Raw genomic sequence first — 19,110 nt, forward strand, 5'->3', positions numbered from 1 at the left:
TTGTGACCAGCCAGTGGCGTAACTTTCGGTTAGGGTGTCCGGGGGCGAAAGTAGATCGGGTGCCCTTGACCAAGGGTGTGCATAGGGCAGAGCTAATCCATGTTGGTATTGAAAGCCATAGACCTACCGAAGAGGTTTTCATCTTCTACAATGTCTTTATTTTTGAAGATTCGTCACCAGCTGCAGCGACGTAGATTGGGATCGTGGCACCCAGGGCAAAGAATACAAAACACTCCCTCTTCCTAAAACAATTGCGCATGGGCGCGCGAAAATTTGCATAAATACCATTTAATTGTTAGGACTCATATGATTTACTCCAATATTATTAGCCATGTTTCGGTCTATAATCAAGCTCACAGAAGTATACGCCATAATGAAAAGTCTCTCAAAATATTTTAGAATAAAATAAAATAACGCTACGTTTAATGCACAGGCTAATGACGAATCCAATTTCAATGGCATCCATAGCTGGGTCCCCGTCGGCTTAATCTCACCTAAAATGCGAAATGATGCAGCCTTGTAGGGGATTTTAAACTGCCGTTTTCTATCACCCTTGTTACAGGCAGACAAAAAATGATGACAGTTTACAGCACAATAGAATCTAACATCGATTTTTAAGCGGCTTTAATCCACCCAATTGGACAGTCACGACACCAGTTTGGTGCTCCAGGGACCCAGTAATGGCCGATCAAATCCTGACCATGACTTGGCTCGTTGGATTCGTCTATAAGGAAGCCCGTTTTCAATCAAAACATTTTGTTTAGAAGCTGTTACATGAGTATCTGATGCATAAAGGAATATGGGAAAGGAATGAATATTAATTGCGCATTATTATAACGAAGGTTGAGAAGGCAGAGTATTTATTTTAATTTAATATACGCCAACATTTAGTAAAAAGGAAGACTGAAAAAATGGGTAAAAATCTATAATACAATTCCATATTACCCAACTAAAGGATACTGTCTCGTTTTTATGGTAGTCTGGTATTCTCATTTCTGAAACAAACTTTGGGGTACCATGATACATTTTTATGTAATGTTGAAATATGAAAGTTCACTTTGACAACTACTCATTTATTGGTAGAGTTTAAGGGGTGGGGTATGAACGTTTGGACAGTATTTATTGTGTGACATTAGAGCACATCAGACATATCGAATTGCATTCTGAATACGAAGAATGTCCTTCTGATGTCAAATAATTTTGATTTTTGGAAATTCGCAATGCAATACACATTTTATGGCAAATGATTAACAATTTATATTTTTGATATTTAACAGTACTCGAAGTAAACTTTATAACTCTGATGATTTATACTTAAAGTGTATGTAGGTGGGATGAAAAGCCGACGATCAATTGAAAATTTTGGACTTTCGTATTGAAGATATGGATTTTTTCCCAAAACACCAAAAAAAATTAGAAAAAAAATAAAAAAAAATCCATATCTAAAATATGAAAGGTCAAAATTTTCAATTGATCGTCGGCTTTTCCTCCCAGCTACATACACTTTAAGAATATGTCATTAGATTTATAAAATTAACTTCGAGGACTGTTATATCAAAAATGTGAAAAATATCAATTTTTTATAATTTGTCATAAAATTTGTATTATATCGTGAATTTCAAAAAATGAAAATTATTTGATATCAGAAAGACATTCTTCGTATTCAGAATGCAGTTCCATATGTCTGATGTGCTCTCATGTCCCACAAAAAATACTATCGAAACTCTCAAAACGCTCATTCCAGATCCCTTAAACCGTTACACACAGCTAAATTTGTTCACTAGTCAAACATGAGAATAACTGGTTTTTTTTTCTAGAAGCTTATTTTCAATTCTCATCATTTTCATTTCTCATAATTTTTCTTCATAATACAGTGAAAATCAAAAGAAATAGATTTACAAACCATAATAAAACAAAGTCAAATACCCTTTTTCTACATGCTTATTTTCATTTCTCATAATTTTCCTCATAATACAATGAAAAACTAAATAAATAGATTTACAAATCCTAATAAAACAAAGTCAAACATAAGAATAATTTTTTTCTACATGCTTATTTTCATTTCTCATCATTTTCCAGGGTGTCCCTGAAAGAACTGTATCGTCGGAAACTTAATTGTTTGAGTATCTTTTAAAACGCCACAACTAAACATAAATAAATAATTGGTGTGGTTAAGGAATAAATCAGCTATCACATACTGTTTGAATTTTGACAATTTACCATACCGTTCATGAAATATAACAATTTTACGAAACTCATTCAAATACCAATCGATGATCTATTTTATTACCATTATGAGTTCTAAGGCCATCTTGATTTAATAATTCGTAAAGCCCCCGCGCGCATTTGTAAAATCAACCGTTTTTCGCGTTATTCCCGCTGGATTGAGTAAATTTCAGGGTTTTTTTTCCAGTGTTTTATTTTTCCCGTTCCACCACACAAAAATCGTCAGACGTCAACATAGCCCAAAGCGTACATCTCAAAATTCTTCATCTTGACCACAGTGCAACCTCCCTGAGCATGTTTTAACATGCTCAAGAAAAAGGTCTATTCTTGCCACAGATACACAAAATTAAAGTATATAAATAAATAAATAAATAAATTAATTAATTAATTAACTAATTAAAACCGCATTCCGTATTAGGTTTTGTTTAAACATGTGAAGGGCTTTGAGACGAACTATTATGATTGACAATTAAGATGATTGGCCTAATCACTGCGCATCATCAGCGCATCATCAGCGCATGCATGCGTCTGTTATCATTGATAGATATTGACTCCGTGGAAATGCTTGAAAATTATGGAGTTTCGTAAAATTCCTTTAAATTCAAAAAGTATATTATAGCGGATATGTTCCTCAACGTCATCAGTTATTTAGTTACATTTGATATATTCGTTAAAGTACCAAAACTGATCAGTTTCCGACGATACAGTTCTTTCAGGGACACCCACAATGAAAAACAAAATATATTGATTTACAAATCCTAATAAAACAAAGTCAAACATAAGAATAACTTTTTTTTCTAAATGTTTGTTTTCATTTCTCATAATTTTCCTCATAACGCAATAACTTAAATTGTTGATTATAATGTTATCAATAGGTACCTATTCAAGTCCATGTACCAGCAATCCATGTACAGCGTTAAGTGAAAGCTTACCAAGTTGCCGTGTTGAAGGTCCCAATTACTACTGTAGTCCATAGGTACGTAGAAGTATATTATGTGTAAATTATGTTGCCCATAGACCATTTCAAATCAAGATCGGAAAAGTTCGGAAAACTGCTGTATTTATTCAGTAAGCTAGGGGGTCAAAATTAGGGGGTCAAGAAATGTCATAGCATGGTACCCGTTTTGATTGAAAATACAACTTACTTAGCCAGAATCAACATTCGTCATCGCGCGAGAAATATTTTACAAAGGTATTTAACTAACACTTGCACTATTTGGTACTTCACAAATGACGGTAACGGAATGAAAAGTGCGAATGTTCATCATTTTTCGGCATTTAAAATTTCATATTGGCCACATTAAGAACAATATCTCACACTCCTTAGTGAGCGATATTTTTTAATAAGCTGGGGGTCAAATTGGCGGAGAGGGTATGTCAGGAATCCAATCAGGGTAACCTTTTGCGCGAAAATACAGCTTATTTAGCCAATGTGAACACCGGTTTAAATACTGTCCTAGCATAATTGAGCTAACACCTCAGATCATTTTGCGTCAGTTAGATCATTTTTACAGAACGTCAAAAGATGCATCACCTCTTCCGTAAGTCAGTCACTTGCATAAGACATACCAAAGATGGAAGAGTAAGATTTTCTGGCGTCACATCAAACGAGGCATAAGGAGATATAACAGCAGTGGAATCTCAAATTTCAATCGGTATTTACAACTGAGGACACCACCTGCATACCCGAAAAAGGTCCTAGTCCTTTTCCTCCAATGCCGAACTTCAAGATCACAGTACCAGGAATGGAGAAGTTGCTCTCCGAGCTCAATCCTTCAAAAGCCGCTGGGCCAGATGGACTTCCGAGTCGTATTCTGAAGACTCTTGCTCCTCAACTTGCACCAGTGTTGACATTCATATACAACCAATCTCTTCATTCAGGAGTTTTACCACACGATTAGAAATAAGCCAACATTACACCAATCTTGAAGAAGGGTGACAGAGCGGAAGCTAAAAACTACATACCAGTGTCATGAACGAGTATTTCCTGTAAAACCATGGAACATGTCATCCACAGCCAAATCATGAGCCATCTTGACCATCACCATATCTTGTCTGACCAGCAACATGGATTTTGGAAACGGTGTTCATGTGATACACAGCTGCTAATCACGCATCATGATCTCAGCAGTGCCTTGGACCAGAGAAAGAACATGGATGTCACACTCAGAAATATTCACACGTTATGTAAAAAAAAACACGATGTAAATTAAATTATACACAGTATATGTAAAAGTTTGTCAAAAAGCTAGTTTACCTAGTTTGTGTAATCATTGCATTAAATGAAGTAAAATGTCAGCCCAAAATACTTCGCTGATTGGAGAAAATCTACCTAACGTGTTATGTACTTCGACACACATGTAGTTTTTACCTATTTCATGTAAGAAGTTGCGCAAACCGAAAGCAATGGCGGACACGACGTGTGTGTGATCGTGTAGCGCATACCTGCTGAAACTTCATTCAAATAGGTAGGTTTCGGAGTCATTAAGCTTGAACCAAACTGGAGATTCGTTCGATAAGTTATGCATGGATTTCTTTGATACTTTAAAATGGCTATTTATGGGTTCATTTTGCTAGATTGATCAACATTAGAATTTGCATGCACCGGGACATTGCAGCGATCATGTGCTACTAGTAGGACAACCATTAGGCCTACAGTACAATTGTGCCCGGACACTGTGTGTATCTAGCAATGTGTGTACGTGTTGAGATAGATCACAAATACCACAGAAGATCTTCTCTGGTAATACGGACAGTGTAGCCGTGATATGCATTGAAATGATAGTGTAGCCTAGTGTACCAAGTGTCACGAATTATAGGCTTGAAGCCTTGAAGTGACAATGCATTAGTGTACTATAGCATTGTATCATACATGTACACGCGCGAGGGAAACGCTTACATTGAACATTAACTAGATAGCGGGTTGAACTGATAGAAAATAAAATAAAAACAAAATAAAATACTTCATGCATGAAATTGTATTGTTGAATGAATCTGACAGTTAACCAAGATCTGATGACTTCAAATCTATCATGAATTATGTTTCAGCATAAAATAAAAGAAAGAAAGAAAGAAAGAAAGAAAGAAAGCCCCAATCCTATTGACCTGTTTTTTTGCTTAACTGGTATGTATTTTTTACATAATTCAAGGTTGTGTGAAAAATACCTATTTGTTATATGGTTCATATGCTATATAAATGTTTTACATAATTTGTGTAAAATATTACATAACAATTATGTAGTAAAATACCTAATAGCTGAGGTAAAAAATCTACATAAAAGTTATGTAAATATTTTACCTAAAAGTTATGTAAATATTTTACCTAATATGTATGTATTTTTTATTACTTATCTGCTATGGGTTTTTTTTTATACATAATTCATGGTTATGTAAAAAATACCTTTTTTGTTTTGGAGTTCTATACGTACATCGAAGTTGTGTTAAATTTTACACAATTTGTGTATTTTTTCTGTGAGTGCATCATACTCGACATTACAATTGCATTTGACACCGTGCCTCATCTCCGCCTTTTCTCCAATTGAAACTAAAGTACTACGACATAAACAATCAGTTGCTGTCCTGGATATCTTCCTGTTTTCAAGACCGATCCTAGAAAGTAGTGCTGGAAAGTAGAACTTCATCTGCAGTTTCCGACGACTCTGGAGTTCCTCATGGAACGGTCCTCGAACTGCTCCTTTTCTTCTTTGAGGGCACGGTGGCTCAGTGGATACGGCCTTGGACTCATAATCTGAGATCTTGCTCGACGTGCGTGGGTTCGAGTCCCCGTACCGCCACCGTGTTGTGCCCTTGGGCAAGGCGCTTTCCCTCGCTTGCTTCACCCCAACCAGGTGCAATGGGAAGCTGTTAGGGGTAGTCACAGTCTTTGTACTGATGAACCCTGCGCCATTTGTAGGCTGCAAACGTGGTTCCGATTATTCTAATGACGGCGGAATAAATGTAAGGCGCTTTGAGGCTGTTTACATACGTTTACGGCATCAAGCGCTATATAAATATCTACATAATATTTATTTATTCTCTACATCAACGACTTACCAGAGCTGATTACATCAACAGCACGTCTATTTGCAGATGATGCCCTTGTATACCGTGAAGCTCTCCAAGCTGACCTAGACCATCTTACCAAGTGGCAACAAGACTGGCAGATGCAATTGAATCCAAGCAAGTAGTGTTATGTGATGCATGTATCCAACTCTAGAAGTCAAGTACACCATGACTTCAAACTGTGCGGCCAGACACTCGCCGTCGTGAAGTCACATCCATAATAGGGAATCCATCTTCAGGATGATCTAGGATGGAATACTCAGATTGGCTCTGCAACATCCAAAGCAAGCAGAATGCTCGGTGTGGTTTGTCGAAACCTTGGGAATTGTCCAGAGAAGTTGAAGGAAACGGCCTACATTAGCCTTGTTAGACCCCACGTTGAGTATGGCTCCGTGATTTGGGATCCTCGCTAGGAGAACAACAAGGTGAAAGTGGAGAAGATCCAGAGAAGTGCTGCCCCCTTTGACAGTCAAATTATGAACGCACCAAGGGGTCGGTAACAACTCTCTTGAAAGACCTCGGGTGGCAGTCGCTTAAGGACCGCAGAAGATCTGCACGTCAACCCTGTTGTACAAGATCATCAACGATGAGGTGGACATCTCCAGTGACCGTTACCTAACGCCAGTTACCCGACCTTCTCGCCGCTACAACTCTAGAAGGTTTATCCAACATCAGACCAGACTCCAAAGTCACAAGTATTTATTCTTCCCAAGAACAATACCCCAGTGGAATAACCTCAAAGAAAACATAATCCAAGCTTCAAATAACCAAGCATTCCAAGCACACTTACAGGCTCAGGGTTAGTAACCACGCTTATAACCCCCGCACAAGCTTGGCTGTCATATCCAGTCTTTCTGGGTCCTGCCAATACCAGAGTTGAAGTTGAAGTTGAAGTACCACCACGCGCTGATTACACATTGTGTATCCTTGGCAAAAGTACTTCTCTCATCCATAATTGACCGCACGAAAGTTCATCGTGGTTATGATGCCTGTTATGCAATGGAACTTCGCACTGTACGTAATGCTGAAGAGGTACTTTTTTATGCGCGCGCGATCGGGGAAATTATTTCATGCTTAGGCTTTATTTAATTGGAATTTACCGGTTTAAAAAAGGTCTATTATACGTACTTATTGTTATTAAAGGGGGTAACCCTGATGGTTTATGAATAAAGGATCATTGTCTTCAAACTTTAATACGTACAATGTCAAATATCGTCCCCTTATGCATCCATGTAAAACAACAAGAACATTTTCAGCGTGAATGTTAATAATAAGCCCAATCAGCAAGGCAGTGCGAGCTACGCACGAATTGCATTACGGTTCGCACCATTGTAAACAGCAAAACATCCGAAAGTATGCCGTTGTCTCAAACTCAATTTGAGAAGAAGTAGTAATTGTATGTTCAATCTATACTTCACTTACATGTTATAGAAAGCATGCACGTAAGTAATAGGAATATCGCCGCACTTAATCTTAAATGAAGTCTCCGGCACTCACAACATTATGCCTTATATGTAAGAAAGATAATTATCAAGCACGAATCTCGTGGTTTTATTTAAAAGAAACTCATAGTGACCATAAAACGAATAAAAACATCCGTTTCTCAACACGTGATATTCAAAATTCCCGATCGCCGAAATTGTCGAGTGCAATGACGTCCCAGTAATACAATGAAGGCTGACGACAATTGAGCACAAGTAACTATTACGTCAGTGCACTTAGACAATTTCGGCGCGGGAATTTTGAATATCGCGTGTTTAGAGCGGACTGTTTTTATTCCTTTTTATGGTCAATATGAATTTGTTTTAAATAATACCATGTGATTCGTTTTATTTTTATAACATATAAGGCATAATGTTATGATTGTCGGAGACTCCCTTTAAAGGAGCATCAGTAACCTGTTAAAAACTAAGAAAATGTCAAGTGCTTATCTCGATTTCGTCGAAGTAATATTTTCGCGGTTTCACGTTCCATAGCTGTTACATTGAATTTCTTGTTTTAATGATAAAGCCTGTCCCTATTTTATATGCACAGGGTCGTTCCTACTCAGGTGAATAAACATAAAAAGAGAGTATAGCACGAGTATATCGTGCGAAGTAAATATCACATTAGTGTACTCCGGTAATGTAATGAGCTATCAAAATGCAAATGGGCGTGCACATGAAGAATGAAGCGTTTTAATAACTTTTGAATCCGAACAAAAATCGTGAAATATGTTGCCAACTCCAGCGATTGGGGTTATTGAGAAATGCTGTTTTAAGGCTGATTTCAATTACAGTGTTATATTGTATTTTCAGTCAAAGTTCAATTCGAAATTCCAGTCTTAAATTAATTGTATCTTTTCAATATGTTGCGGCCACTCTAGGGACCACATCCAATTTGGTCCTATAGGACTCTTAACATCACTCCCTGGACATGTAATAAATTGTAGCAAGCTTAATAATTAACAGTTATATAGTGTTATTCTTTTCCATCTAAATAAAAAACGAATGCACTGTACAAATGTTCGGAGTACGATAAAAAGTGCCATCGGTACCTCTTCGGTCACCGATAGCGCTATAGGACCAAAAAAGATGTTATACCTTAAACGTGTAGATCTGAAAATCAGAATTGTCCAATAAGTAAGCCCGTCTTGTAATCAGGCCGATATATGTTGCATTCGACATGCTACTGTACTTCTAGTGAGATTGAGTTCAACTGAATGCGTTCATCAGAAAAATAGTGCTTTCCTATTTCTCAAAATCGAGCATGACCTAGTCTAATACAGTATAGAAAGAGCGGATTTTTCTTCCTTCCACTGGGAATAAGCCAAATCGGCATTGGAAGTTTGCAATGAATTGTGGGACAGTTTTGGCAGTTTTGGGACACTTTGCCCTCTGACCTATTGAGAAAATTCAGAAAAATCGGGTTTTGTGCATACAAAATATAATCTAAAATGTTTTACAAGAATAAAAACAAACCCAAAAAACATTATTATTGAATAAATTAATTTATCTAAATATTTTTAAAGATAACATTATGACAATAATAAATAAATTAATAATAATTACAACAATTTCCCTGATATGTCAGAGGTCAAAGTGCCCCCCCCCAAAAAAAAAACACCCCGGAAGTTAAAATACCGATTGGGCTTATTAAGCCGGAAATCTCTTCAACCAGATTCAAAAACCTTAACCGCTGTGGCATGCTGCTCTAACCAATATAACGTTCCTGAAAACTGAACAACTGTGTATTTGTTTTTTGTTTCTTCAGGTAATGGATGGACATTTGCTATTATTACGCTATTCCCTTTCTGTTGCAAAAAAGCAGACAACAAAAAAAAACGAGAAAGAAAAAGAACCGCTCGAGGATCATAATGGTAAAAACGTGAAATAAATGTCGGCGGAACATTCATTAAACTGCACAAGTTCCACAAGATATTAAATATACAACATAAAAATTAAAAACAAATGCTGTATTTCAAACACAGCACCCAAACACAGCACTATAATGGAAAACATAAAAATTGAAAAATCCATGATATATGTCCAAATACAGCACACAAACACAGCACTATAAAAGAATACATAATCATTAACAAAAAGATCATGTTGTATTTCCAACTACACTATAATAGAAAACATAAAAATTGAAACATTGTTTCTATTATAGTGCTGTGTTTTCGTGCTGTGTTTGAAAATCCATGCTTTATTCTCAAACATATCTCTATAATGGAAAACTTACGAATTAAACATGTTTAAAAAATGTTTATGCTTTCTATTATAGTGCTGTGTTTGGAAATACAGCACCCTTAGAAAAAAAGGTGCAAGTTTAGATCCAAATCCACATTCTGTAAAGTGTACCGAGGCTTGTGGATCAACGTACCGCACTATAAATCACTGCGCTTTTATTTTAATGACACTGCCATGCTGCGGTAGGCACAACTACTTTAGGGTTCTTGACCTTGTCCCGTATATGAAACCCTTAAGCTCTCTTCCAAGAAACATATACATTAGGGAGGACAGTTTTTATGGTCTACTTAGCTCAGCAATGCTTTGCTATCTTCGATAATGGTTCATGTACGCTAGAGCGTTCGATAGGAACAAGCGAACAGTATACGAGTTTGCTGATATCTATCGGAGCGTTCAGCAGAGCAGCAGGATTATAAACACGGTCGATGGTAAAACTAAAATCAATTTCCTTTGTGTTCAGTAAGTACATAACGACCCACTCATCAACTACTCAAGTGGTCATTAAATACGCATGTCTCGGGTCGTGTCTGTGGCAATAGAAAGTAAATAATGTGTGTAAGTTTATGTTTACATAAAGTGGTGTAATTAGGTTTCAAGGGGTTGTTAATTCAAGCATGGTCGTAAAATTGATTCGATCAATATTTTGGTCAATGCGTTGTATCGGAGCAGAGTTGTCAATTGAGCGGAGCCTAAAAGAGTTTGCTACAGGCTTTAATGGGTTTGGGCTTTGATAAAAGCCAGGTACCTCTCCGATACAATGCGCTATCGAAGACAGCAAAGCATTGCTGAGCTCAGTAGACCATAAAAACTGTCCTCCCTTAGGGTTCTTTGAAGAACCCTGTCAAAATTTTGTCCCGTAAATGGAAGAACCTTCATGATAAGGGTTCTTTGAAGAACCCCTTCTTTACAGGTTCATCTTGTTTGTCAGGTTCTTCTTGTTTCTTCAAAGAACCATTGCATTAAGATTCTTTGAAGTATGGTGACACGTACTCTAGAAATTATCCTTAACAGTACGGTCTTAACAGTGAACGGGCAGAAAATTCTGTGCATTTGCTTGAAAGCAAAGCAAGTATAAAACTAGTGGTGTTAAATAGAGTTTGCCCTATGTTTCAGTATTATGTAATAAGTGCACTAGAAACCACTTTCAAGTAAAATAGGGGTTCCTTGTGGAACCCTAAATCGAAATCTATCGAACCTTTAAAGGTTCTTCAAGCGCACATGGTTCGTGAACGAACCCTATATCATTTTGAAGAATCCTTTTCTTCTAAGAGTGAGCATGGATTTTTAAAATTCTTATGTTTTATAAAATCAGTGCTGTGTTTGCGTACTATGTTTGGAAAAACAGCATAGATTTCTTTAATTCATAAGAAACACATCACGAAAACACAGCACTATAATAGAAAACATAAGCATTAAAAAAATCCATGCTGCATTTCCAAACACATCACCCAAACATAGCACTATTATTATTGTAAGTTATAACATACTTCTCATGATCCCTCTCCATAATTTTCCTTAAATGCCATTGCCAACGTCTTTGTCTGTCTGCACTAGGTATGTCAGTCTGCCGTTTTGCACCCCGTCCCTGTCTGTTGTTTGTAGACGTATTTTCGGTTTTGCACTGAGGGCAATCACGTCTTTCGAGCTTTGCTCTTGTGATTGTCGTACCACCATTTTCTCTATATTTTGTTACCTATGTGATATGATGATGGTGAAATAAACTTAAACTTGAAACTTGAAAATATTATAGAATAATAACACACCACGAAACACAGGCTCAACACAGCACTACAATAGAAAACATAAGAAGTAAAAAAACATTCTTCTGATGATCAAGAGCGACATTGGCTTTAGGTGTTCGAAAACACAGCATTTTGTCCGTCTCAAAATCCTGCAGTACATACTATGATAGAAAACATAAGAATAAACAAAATCCATGCTGTATTTCCAAACACAGTTTCTAAACACAGCACTATAATAGAAAACAAGATTTTTTTTCATGTTTTCTATTATAGTGCCGTGGTTTCGTACCGTGTTTGGAAATACAACATGTACCGTAAAAACCCGTCTACAAGCATATATAGTGTTTTTTATGAAAGCTAAATTAATTCGAAGCAAGCGTGAATATACCAATACAATAGATTGGTCTTAAAATAATACTTGTTTGTATATGCTTGGATCCGTAATTTATTTGCTCAAACTCCATAATGGCGCCTGTATTAATGTAGCTTTCATCAGAAGCACTCTATATGCTTGTAGACGGGGTTTTACGGTATTTTTTAAATTCTTATGAAACACATCACAAAAACACAGCACTATGGTATAAAACTTAAGAATTCTAAAAGACTAAACTCTTCCCTTCAGTATATTTACAGTTTAATTAATATTTGATATTAAAGACAAACAAGAAATGGAAATTAGAATATGCGACTAATTTGAGAGATCTTTATATATTACATTCGGCAAAAAGCACAGGCAATAACCCAAGTGTGCTCAAAAGTGCACTAAACTCAAGTGTACACAATATGAAAGTATATATAAAAATAGAAATAATAATAATAATAATAATCCATTTTTTATCATTATATATTTTAAAACAGAAAACTCAAATTCTATATTATTCCGCCACTGAATGTGGTGGTGACCACTAGACGTGGCCACCTAATTGTAGAGGTCTCCAACTTGTAACATGCTGTTCGTGTTAGCCATATAAGTTTCAGCATTTAATGTTTTGAGATACTTTTATTTTGATGCATTTTTTTCATTTTTTTTAAAGAAAATTCGAAACTTGTCTTCTGAAGTCAATATCCGTGTAGCTTAAAAAACAGAGGTCAAAATGTATGACTACAATCCAGGAAAAAAAAAAAAAAGGTTAGCCTGTTTTTTGGCATATCTCAGCCCCCGCTCCACCAGTTCAATGTTGGACCAAGCTGTGGACAAAGCCACGTTGTCAACTGGCCTGTGAGACGAAAGATGGGGAATGGGGAAGGTGAGGTATAGGGGGAGTCTTCACATATACTGCATGCATGTTTCACTCGCCTCTACAATTTTGAGAGGGCACGCATTTCAATTGTTTAGTGCAAGTGTGTCAACTATTTTTTTCCTGGATTGTAGCTCTTTGAATGACGTCCCAACAGATTGAAGACTTGGGCCTTAATTAACTCATATCAATTTCTTTTGTAGCATTTTAGATATGGAACAGAGTAATCATTATCAGTTGACAAACAGCTCACTCAACTAGGGATCCAATTTTGTTTAAATACAAAGTGCTTATTAAACGGTGATGAACAATGGTGAAACATGATTGAATCCGTAAGAGCGATACGCAAACGTTGCGGAGTTGTTTTCTTTGATTTTGCATGATTGATTTCACATTACTTTACAGAACCCGTTACGTTTCTTTGTCATACACCCAGAGGCATTATGCGACCCAGATCTTAAATCTTAAGTCACATCAATTGCCTCTGTTTAGTCTAGCTTTCCAGGAAGTGACCACCTTGTTAACATTGACAGTTAGTAAGAGCTGTCATTTGTGTTATTATCCCCTTTTAAGCTAAAACGATGGTAAAATATTACATATCGTTCAAGGGTTTTGTAACGTAATGCAACATCTGAGTAAAATTAAATAATGTTTAAAACACACTGAAAAAAATATGCACAATACATTTTGTAGCCATTACAGTCAGCACAATTATTTTCAAGCAATACAATTGGTATAAACATTTGGATAATTGTATTAGCTACAGATTGATATCGCACCTTTGTAAAACGATATTGGGATGCTCAAAATATTCATGATTAAATGGCATTTGCAAATGTGTATAAATTTGATTGATTTAAGTTAATTATGCTCAAAGTTATGGGCACTCTAAGTAGTGAAAAGCTTTTTTTATGTCTTTCATTCTTTTATTGAGAATTGATGGTCCTGATCTCTGATTGAGACCATCAATACGGTGGCTCAGTGGTTATGGCCTTGGACTCATAATCTGAGAGGTTGTTGAGGCTGTTTACGGCATAAAGCGTATTATAAATATCTGCATTTATTTTATTTTATTTTATATTATATTATATGAGGTAAGATTTTAAGACATCCACGATGTCAACTTGGGTTTACCATAGCACACATTTATCATCAGCAGGTGGGTTCATATAAGTGTCGTCTGGGCAGTTGTAAACTTTTGGCCAATCAAATGAGTTGTGAGAAGGCCCAATTACTCTGCGAAGAAATGGTGAAACAAATGTATTTTAAATTTCAACTTTTGCTTGTTTAATAAATCCCAAGTAATTAGTCTAACTTTTTATTATTTGTTTCAGCTGAGATGTTACCTTTATAACAGTTTAATAAAAGTAGTTAATAAGGCAGGACTCCTACTTATTATTAACTTTCCCTGGAAAACCCGATAAAGACTGGAAAGGACATGGTATTACTCATATTGGTGAACATATTCAGGAAAGTGATCAGCTGAAAAAGTTCCAGTATACCATATCAGTCCTTGAAGTGAGATGAAATAATATTGATCATGTTACAGACAAATCAAATTACACCGGGGCCAGTCACGTATAAACGTCGTAAGCATGCGCGTGTACGAAAGCGCGATAGCTGATTCGCAAGGGTACTCGATTTTTGTTTCAAGTACATAATATTCCTCGATAATCCTCGCTAACTCGGAAACATGAATCGGGAAAAACGATATAAAAAAAAGTTTTCGCTAAAGGTGCTTTTTCACGTAGAAGCAAATTTTACAAGTTGTTTGAGTCCTTGCTAAGAGTTTATTCTAGATACTTCCTCTAACTTTTACAGTATATTTAACTTATTTGTTATATGATAAATAAGCCTATTCAAATAATTTGACCGGGCCATTCATGTATAAATGTTGTAAGCATTGAAAGCATGAAATATTATTTATTAAAAAAACCCGTAATATAGCGTAAGAATAATTTTCGTATTGTTACGGAAATGTAATACCATAGACCATGTTTCCGCAGCATAACATAGTGTAAATCTTACCTATATCTCTTAGGACTATGTACAGCAGTAAGGATGGCCGAATCGACACCCTCCGGCCTGTAGGCACTGCACCATACCTGTAAACAAGTATATCACGGTGAGAGACGTGTTAGTCAAATGTTGTACTCGTTAAATTTATTTGGCTTGAATTGCAGATTTTACAGGTCTACCACCCGATAAAAGCAAGATAAATATAGGCACTAGTAAAATGCTGTGAAAACACGTGCTTTTGTGATATTTAGTTATAAAAGCTGCGTTACTTTTTGGGCAGACTTTACATCCATCTCGCAACAGCTCATACAAACACATAACAAAAGTTTGGGGACTCAGCAGTGGAACAGTGCTGAATTAGCATAAATCCAAACATGCAGTTTTATGTCCTGTGTTGAATTTTTGAAATGGAGCAATTTTTTGGGTGTCCACAAGGCTGTGTCTCCATAAGCTTGATCCAAAGGCCATACCGTAAAACCCCGTCTACAAGCATATACAGTGTTTTTTATGAAAGCTAAATTAATTCGAAGCAAGCGTAAATATACCAATACAATAGATTGGTCTTAAAATAATACTTGTTTGTATCTGCTTGGATCCGTAATTTATTTGCTCAAACTCCATAATGGCGCCTGGATTAATGTAGCTTTCATCAGAAGTATTCTATATTCTTGTAGACGGGGTTTTACGGTAATTCACTCCATAGGACATTAGGTTTGAGACTCTATTATACCCCACCCATTCCTAAATTACCTGTGCAAAATTAAGATAAAAAAGTTGTTCAGGAGTGTATTCATCTAATCCGGGTAGCTTTATATTGGCGTATTCGTTTTCCATATATGCCTGCAATAGAGAAGAGTGAGGGGAGTGAGAAATTACAATTACCAATTGGTCATTGCTGTCACAGTAATGTAGAACTGGTACATCAACACTATCTCTTCCACAAATAGCAATACCAACTAGCGTGACTTCTTTACTTCGTGATTTCAATAGATGATAATGTACCCAGATTCCAGGCTTACAAACTGAAATGTTGAAGGACAATTAACTTTTGTAGTTGTGCCTACCGCAGCACGGCAGGAAGTATCATTCAAATAAAAGCGCAGTGATTTATACAAGCTGAGTCAAAAAGAAGTAAACTCATGTTTGAGGGGCTGTAACTCGAGATCTGTAAGGAATCTGCTAAAAATAGAAATACCACTGAAAAGAGCAAATTATACACGTCTAAATAAAAAAAAGAATTGTTGCAATTGCTCACAGCAAACTAAAGTTATACTCATTTGAATACAACCACCCATTTTTGTAGCTGCACACGGCTGATTGATTTTCATCCATTTTAAGTTGAAAAGACAACTTTTGCTTTTAATTAATATTCAACAAGGTCCATGACGGTACTATAGTTAGTATGGATACCAATTCAAGTCTTTATGAACGATACGGCAGAAGCTTGATTTGGGGAATGTTGGGTAAAGGATTGAGCTGATCTTTGGTCTTGCTGTAACGCATGTCTAACTCTAGCAATATTCACTTGTGATCTAGCAGTTCGTGGTCTGCCTGAAGCTTTCGGCTGTCTGTTCCTTAGTGTCCCATGCACATTGAGCTTGCTCACATTTATATATACTGCTCCCTTAAATGACACCCGGTTAGCTGTCGGAAATTGGAGACGAAAAAGACGATGAACTTCAGTGGGACTCTTAGTTTCATGATACTTCGTCGACAGAAACGTACGATCCCGTGTGCGGTAAATTGTGGTGCCATGTTGTCATTTAGCCCGTTTTATTATAATGTAGTGCAATGAGGTAAAATTCATATTGAAAAGGGCTCTTTAACATGTAGGAATTTTTGATCGAATCCACACCCGCCACAGAACTTTATTTGCATTTGAATATCGCGCCTTACCAATGAATATATAGGTAGGCCCCTACTTGGGAAGTGAAACCGTGCGCAGCTACAAAAATGGGTGGTCGTATTCAAATGAGTATAACTTGAGTTTGTTGTGAGCAATTGCAACAATTCCTGTATTTATTTAGACTTGTAGAATTTGCTCTTTCCATTGGTATTTTCATTTTTAGCAGATTCCTTATAGATCTCGAGTTACAGCCTTCTTTTTGACTCAGCCTGTAGTGCGGTACGCACAGGTACAACGCCTAGACGTTGATCCACAAGCCTCAGCACACGATTTGGATTTAGAATGTGGATTTGGCTTTCTTGCTAGATTCTAAGGTATTATTCTAGGTAGATTCTAAGGTATAATCTCCAAAATCCCAAAGATTAAAAAAGTGGCCAAAGGTCAACAAAGTCCGTTACCATGGTTACAATTCATAGGATTATTTCTGATGAAGATGTGTGTCACACATCAAAAATCCAGGTTAGCATGGTTAGTTGGATATTGTTGTGCTGAAAGTTAGTTTAAACTTTTGGAAAATGAATAGTAACTACTGGAGGTTATCATTCGAAATCACTGCAGTTTGTATAGTCATTCACCCGTGAATAATCATATGCCTCACAAGGAGACATGTAAGGGAACAGGAACATCTGTTAAAAGGTGCCCTGATGGCCACATGAATGATTGTTATAGATTCGAACCTTAAATGATTCCTTCAGCCCTCCGTTGTCTGCAATGTTTTCGCCTTGTGTCTTAATTCCATTAAGCTTTAAAAAAAAAGAAGAAAAACACATGTCAATAAACATCGCATAAAAATATTATGAGGTATAAACATGTTGACTATGCACAATGTATACGAATAAGTATCCAATTGAAATGTATGAGACCGTGCTTATTTGACAATACGAATACCGTAGAACCTCGTCTACAAGCATATAAAGTGTTTTTGGTGAAAGTTAGATTAATACGAGACAGCCGTAAATATGCCAATACAATAGATTGGTTTTACAATAGCACTTGTATATGTTTGTAGCGGTAACTATTTTGCTCAAACTCCATAATATTATAATTTTGTTGATTGATGGCGTCTGCATTAATTCAGCTTTCACCAAAGGCACTCTATATGCTTGTAAACGAGGTTTTACGGTAGTTTTCTTGTAATTGGCCGCCGTTTATCGCGTTTTGGCTCGATTAACTCTAATCAGGCCAGAATTAGCGAAACGGAAAAATGAAAACGAGGACGATTGTGTAGCCAGGCCAGGACCGGATTTACCTTTTTGGGGGTCCTGGGCCAGGCCAAAAATTTTAAGGCCCCAAACTCACCGTGAAGAAGGCATGTGCACTCAAGTGGCCACGTTTTGGTTTAGAAATAGGCGGCCTACTATAAGATCGACAGTGGCGACAGAAGCATAACAATTTAGAGGTAGACGAGCATAATTATTTTCTTCTGATTTTACTATTTTCAAATAATTATCCAAAATGAAGGTGAATTTTGTTATGTAAAGAGCCAGCGCGCGCTAAGCGCGTAAAACTTTGCAATTTTACCATATTTTTGTCCTAAACATGGTGTTTTCGGGCTTGAATGGAACATCCACGAGGCAATTTTGGGATTCCCCCCCATTTTGGCGGCCCTGGGCCCGGGCCCATCTGGCCCAATTGTAAATCCGGACCTGAGCCAGGCTACACTAAACGCCATCGGCAGCTGGTAGGAGCCAACTATATATAAGAATATATAAGTATAAACCGTCCTAAATTAAAAAAAGTCTCTTCGCTGTTAAAAATTTAGTAGATAATTTAGATAAAATATATGATATTCTTTGTTAAAGTAAAAGCCGCACGGTTCCTAAAAGCTTTTAGTGGGGACTGATCCTCCTCATGGAAGAGGACTTAAGTAAACACACAAGATAGATAAGTTAGGCATTACTTTCTCTCTACCGAATAAATAACGTTTAATACATAGAATAAGAACGTGGCCGAGTGACTGATAGAATTCAAGGTAAAGTTTTTGTTAGTTTTCGACCATACAGTCTCTATAACAATAATAATGGTCGTCTTACTGTTTTATTATTTTCAGGCATAATATATTGTCCGTATTGGTCTATGACACACTGTGCACGTTCCTTGAAGTTCGTGATTGACTCATCACTCCACCATTGTTTAAGATGACCGTCCTTATCGTACTGCCGACCTGTTGAAATCCAATGGAGTAT

At 36.6% G+C, this 19,110-nt stretch overlaps 2 protein-coding genes and 1 pseudogene across 2 annotated transcripts in view; 1 reads left to right on the plus strand and 2 right to left on the minus strand.

Annotated features, from left to right (window-relative positions):
* Window positions 1-10,279, plus strand: part of LOC140167624 (uncharacterized) — a 30,966-nt gene extending 20,687 nt beyond the window's left edge. Inside the window, exons 20-21 of the mRNA XM_072190922.1 lie at window positions 3,102-3,202; window positions 9,541-10,279. Of these exons, the coding sequence (XP_072047023.1) occupies window positions 3,102-3,202 (101 nt within the window). The 3' untranslated portion in view covers window positions 9,541-10,279. The remainder of the gene's footprint in view (window positions 1-3,101; window positions 3,203-9,540) is intronic.
* Window positions 10,280-10,844: 565 nt separating this feature from the next.
* LOC140168804 (small nucleolar RNA U3) lies at window positions 10,845-11,039 on the minus strand (annotated as a pseudogene).
* A 1,391-nt stretch (window positions 11,040-12,430) lies between these two features.
* The window catches only part of LOC140168290 (membrane metallo-endopeptidase-like 1), a 46,266-nt gene continuing 39,586 nt past the window's right edge, over window positions 12,431-19,110 (minus strand). Inside the window, exons 18-22 of the mRNA XM_072191644.1 lie at window positions 18,958-19,088; window positions 17,602-17,667; window positions 15,769-15,858; window positions 15,028-15,104; window positions 12,431-14,235 (exon numbers count right to left, since the gene is read on the minus strand). Of these exons, the coding sequence (XP_072047745.1) occupies window positions 14,130-14,235; window positions 15,028-15,104; window positions 15,769-15,858; window positions 17,602-17,667; window positions 18,958-19,088 (470 nt within the window). The 3' untranslated portion in view covers window positions 12,431-14,129. The remainder of the gene's footprint in view (window positions 14,236-15,027; window positions 15,105-15,768; window positions 15,859-17,601; window positions 17,668-18,957; window positions 19,089-19,110) is intronic.

This window comes from Amphiura filiformis, chromosome 13 (assembly GCF_039555335.1).
Source record: "Amphiura filiformis chromosome 13, Afil_fr2py, whole genome shotgun sequence".
Classification (NCBI taxonomy): Eukaryota; Metazoa; Echinodermata; class Ophiuroidea; order Amphilepidida; family Amphiuridae; genus Amphiura; species Amphiura filiformis.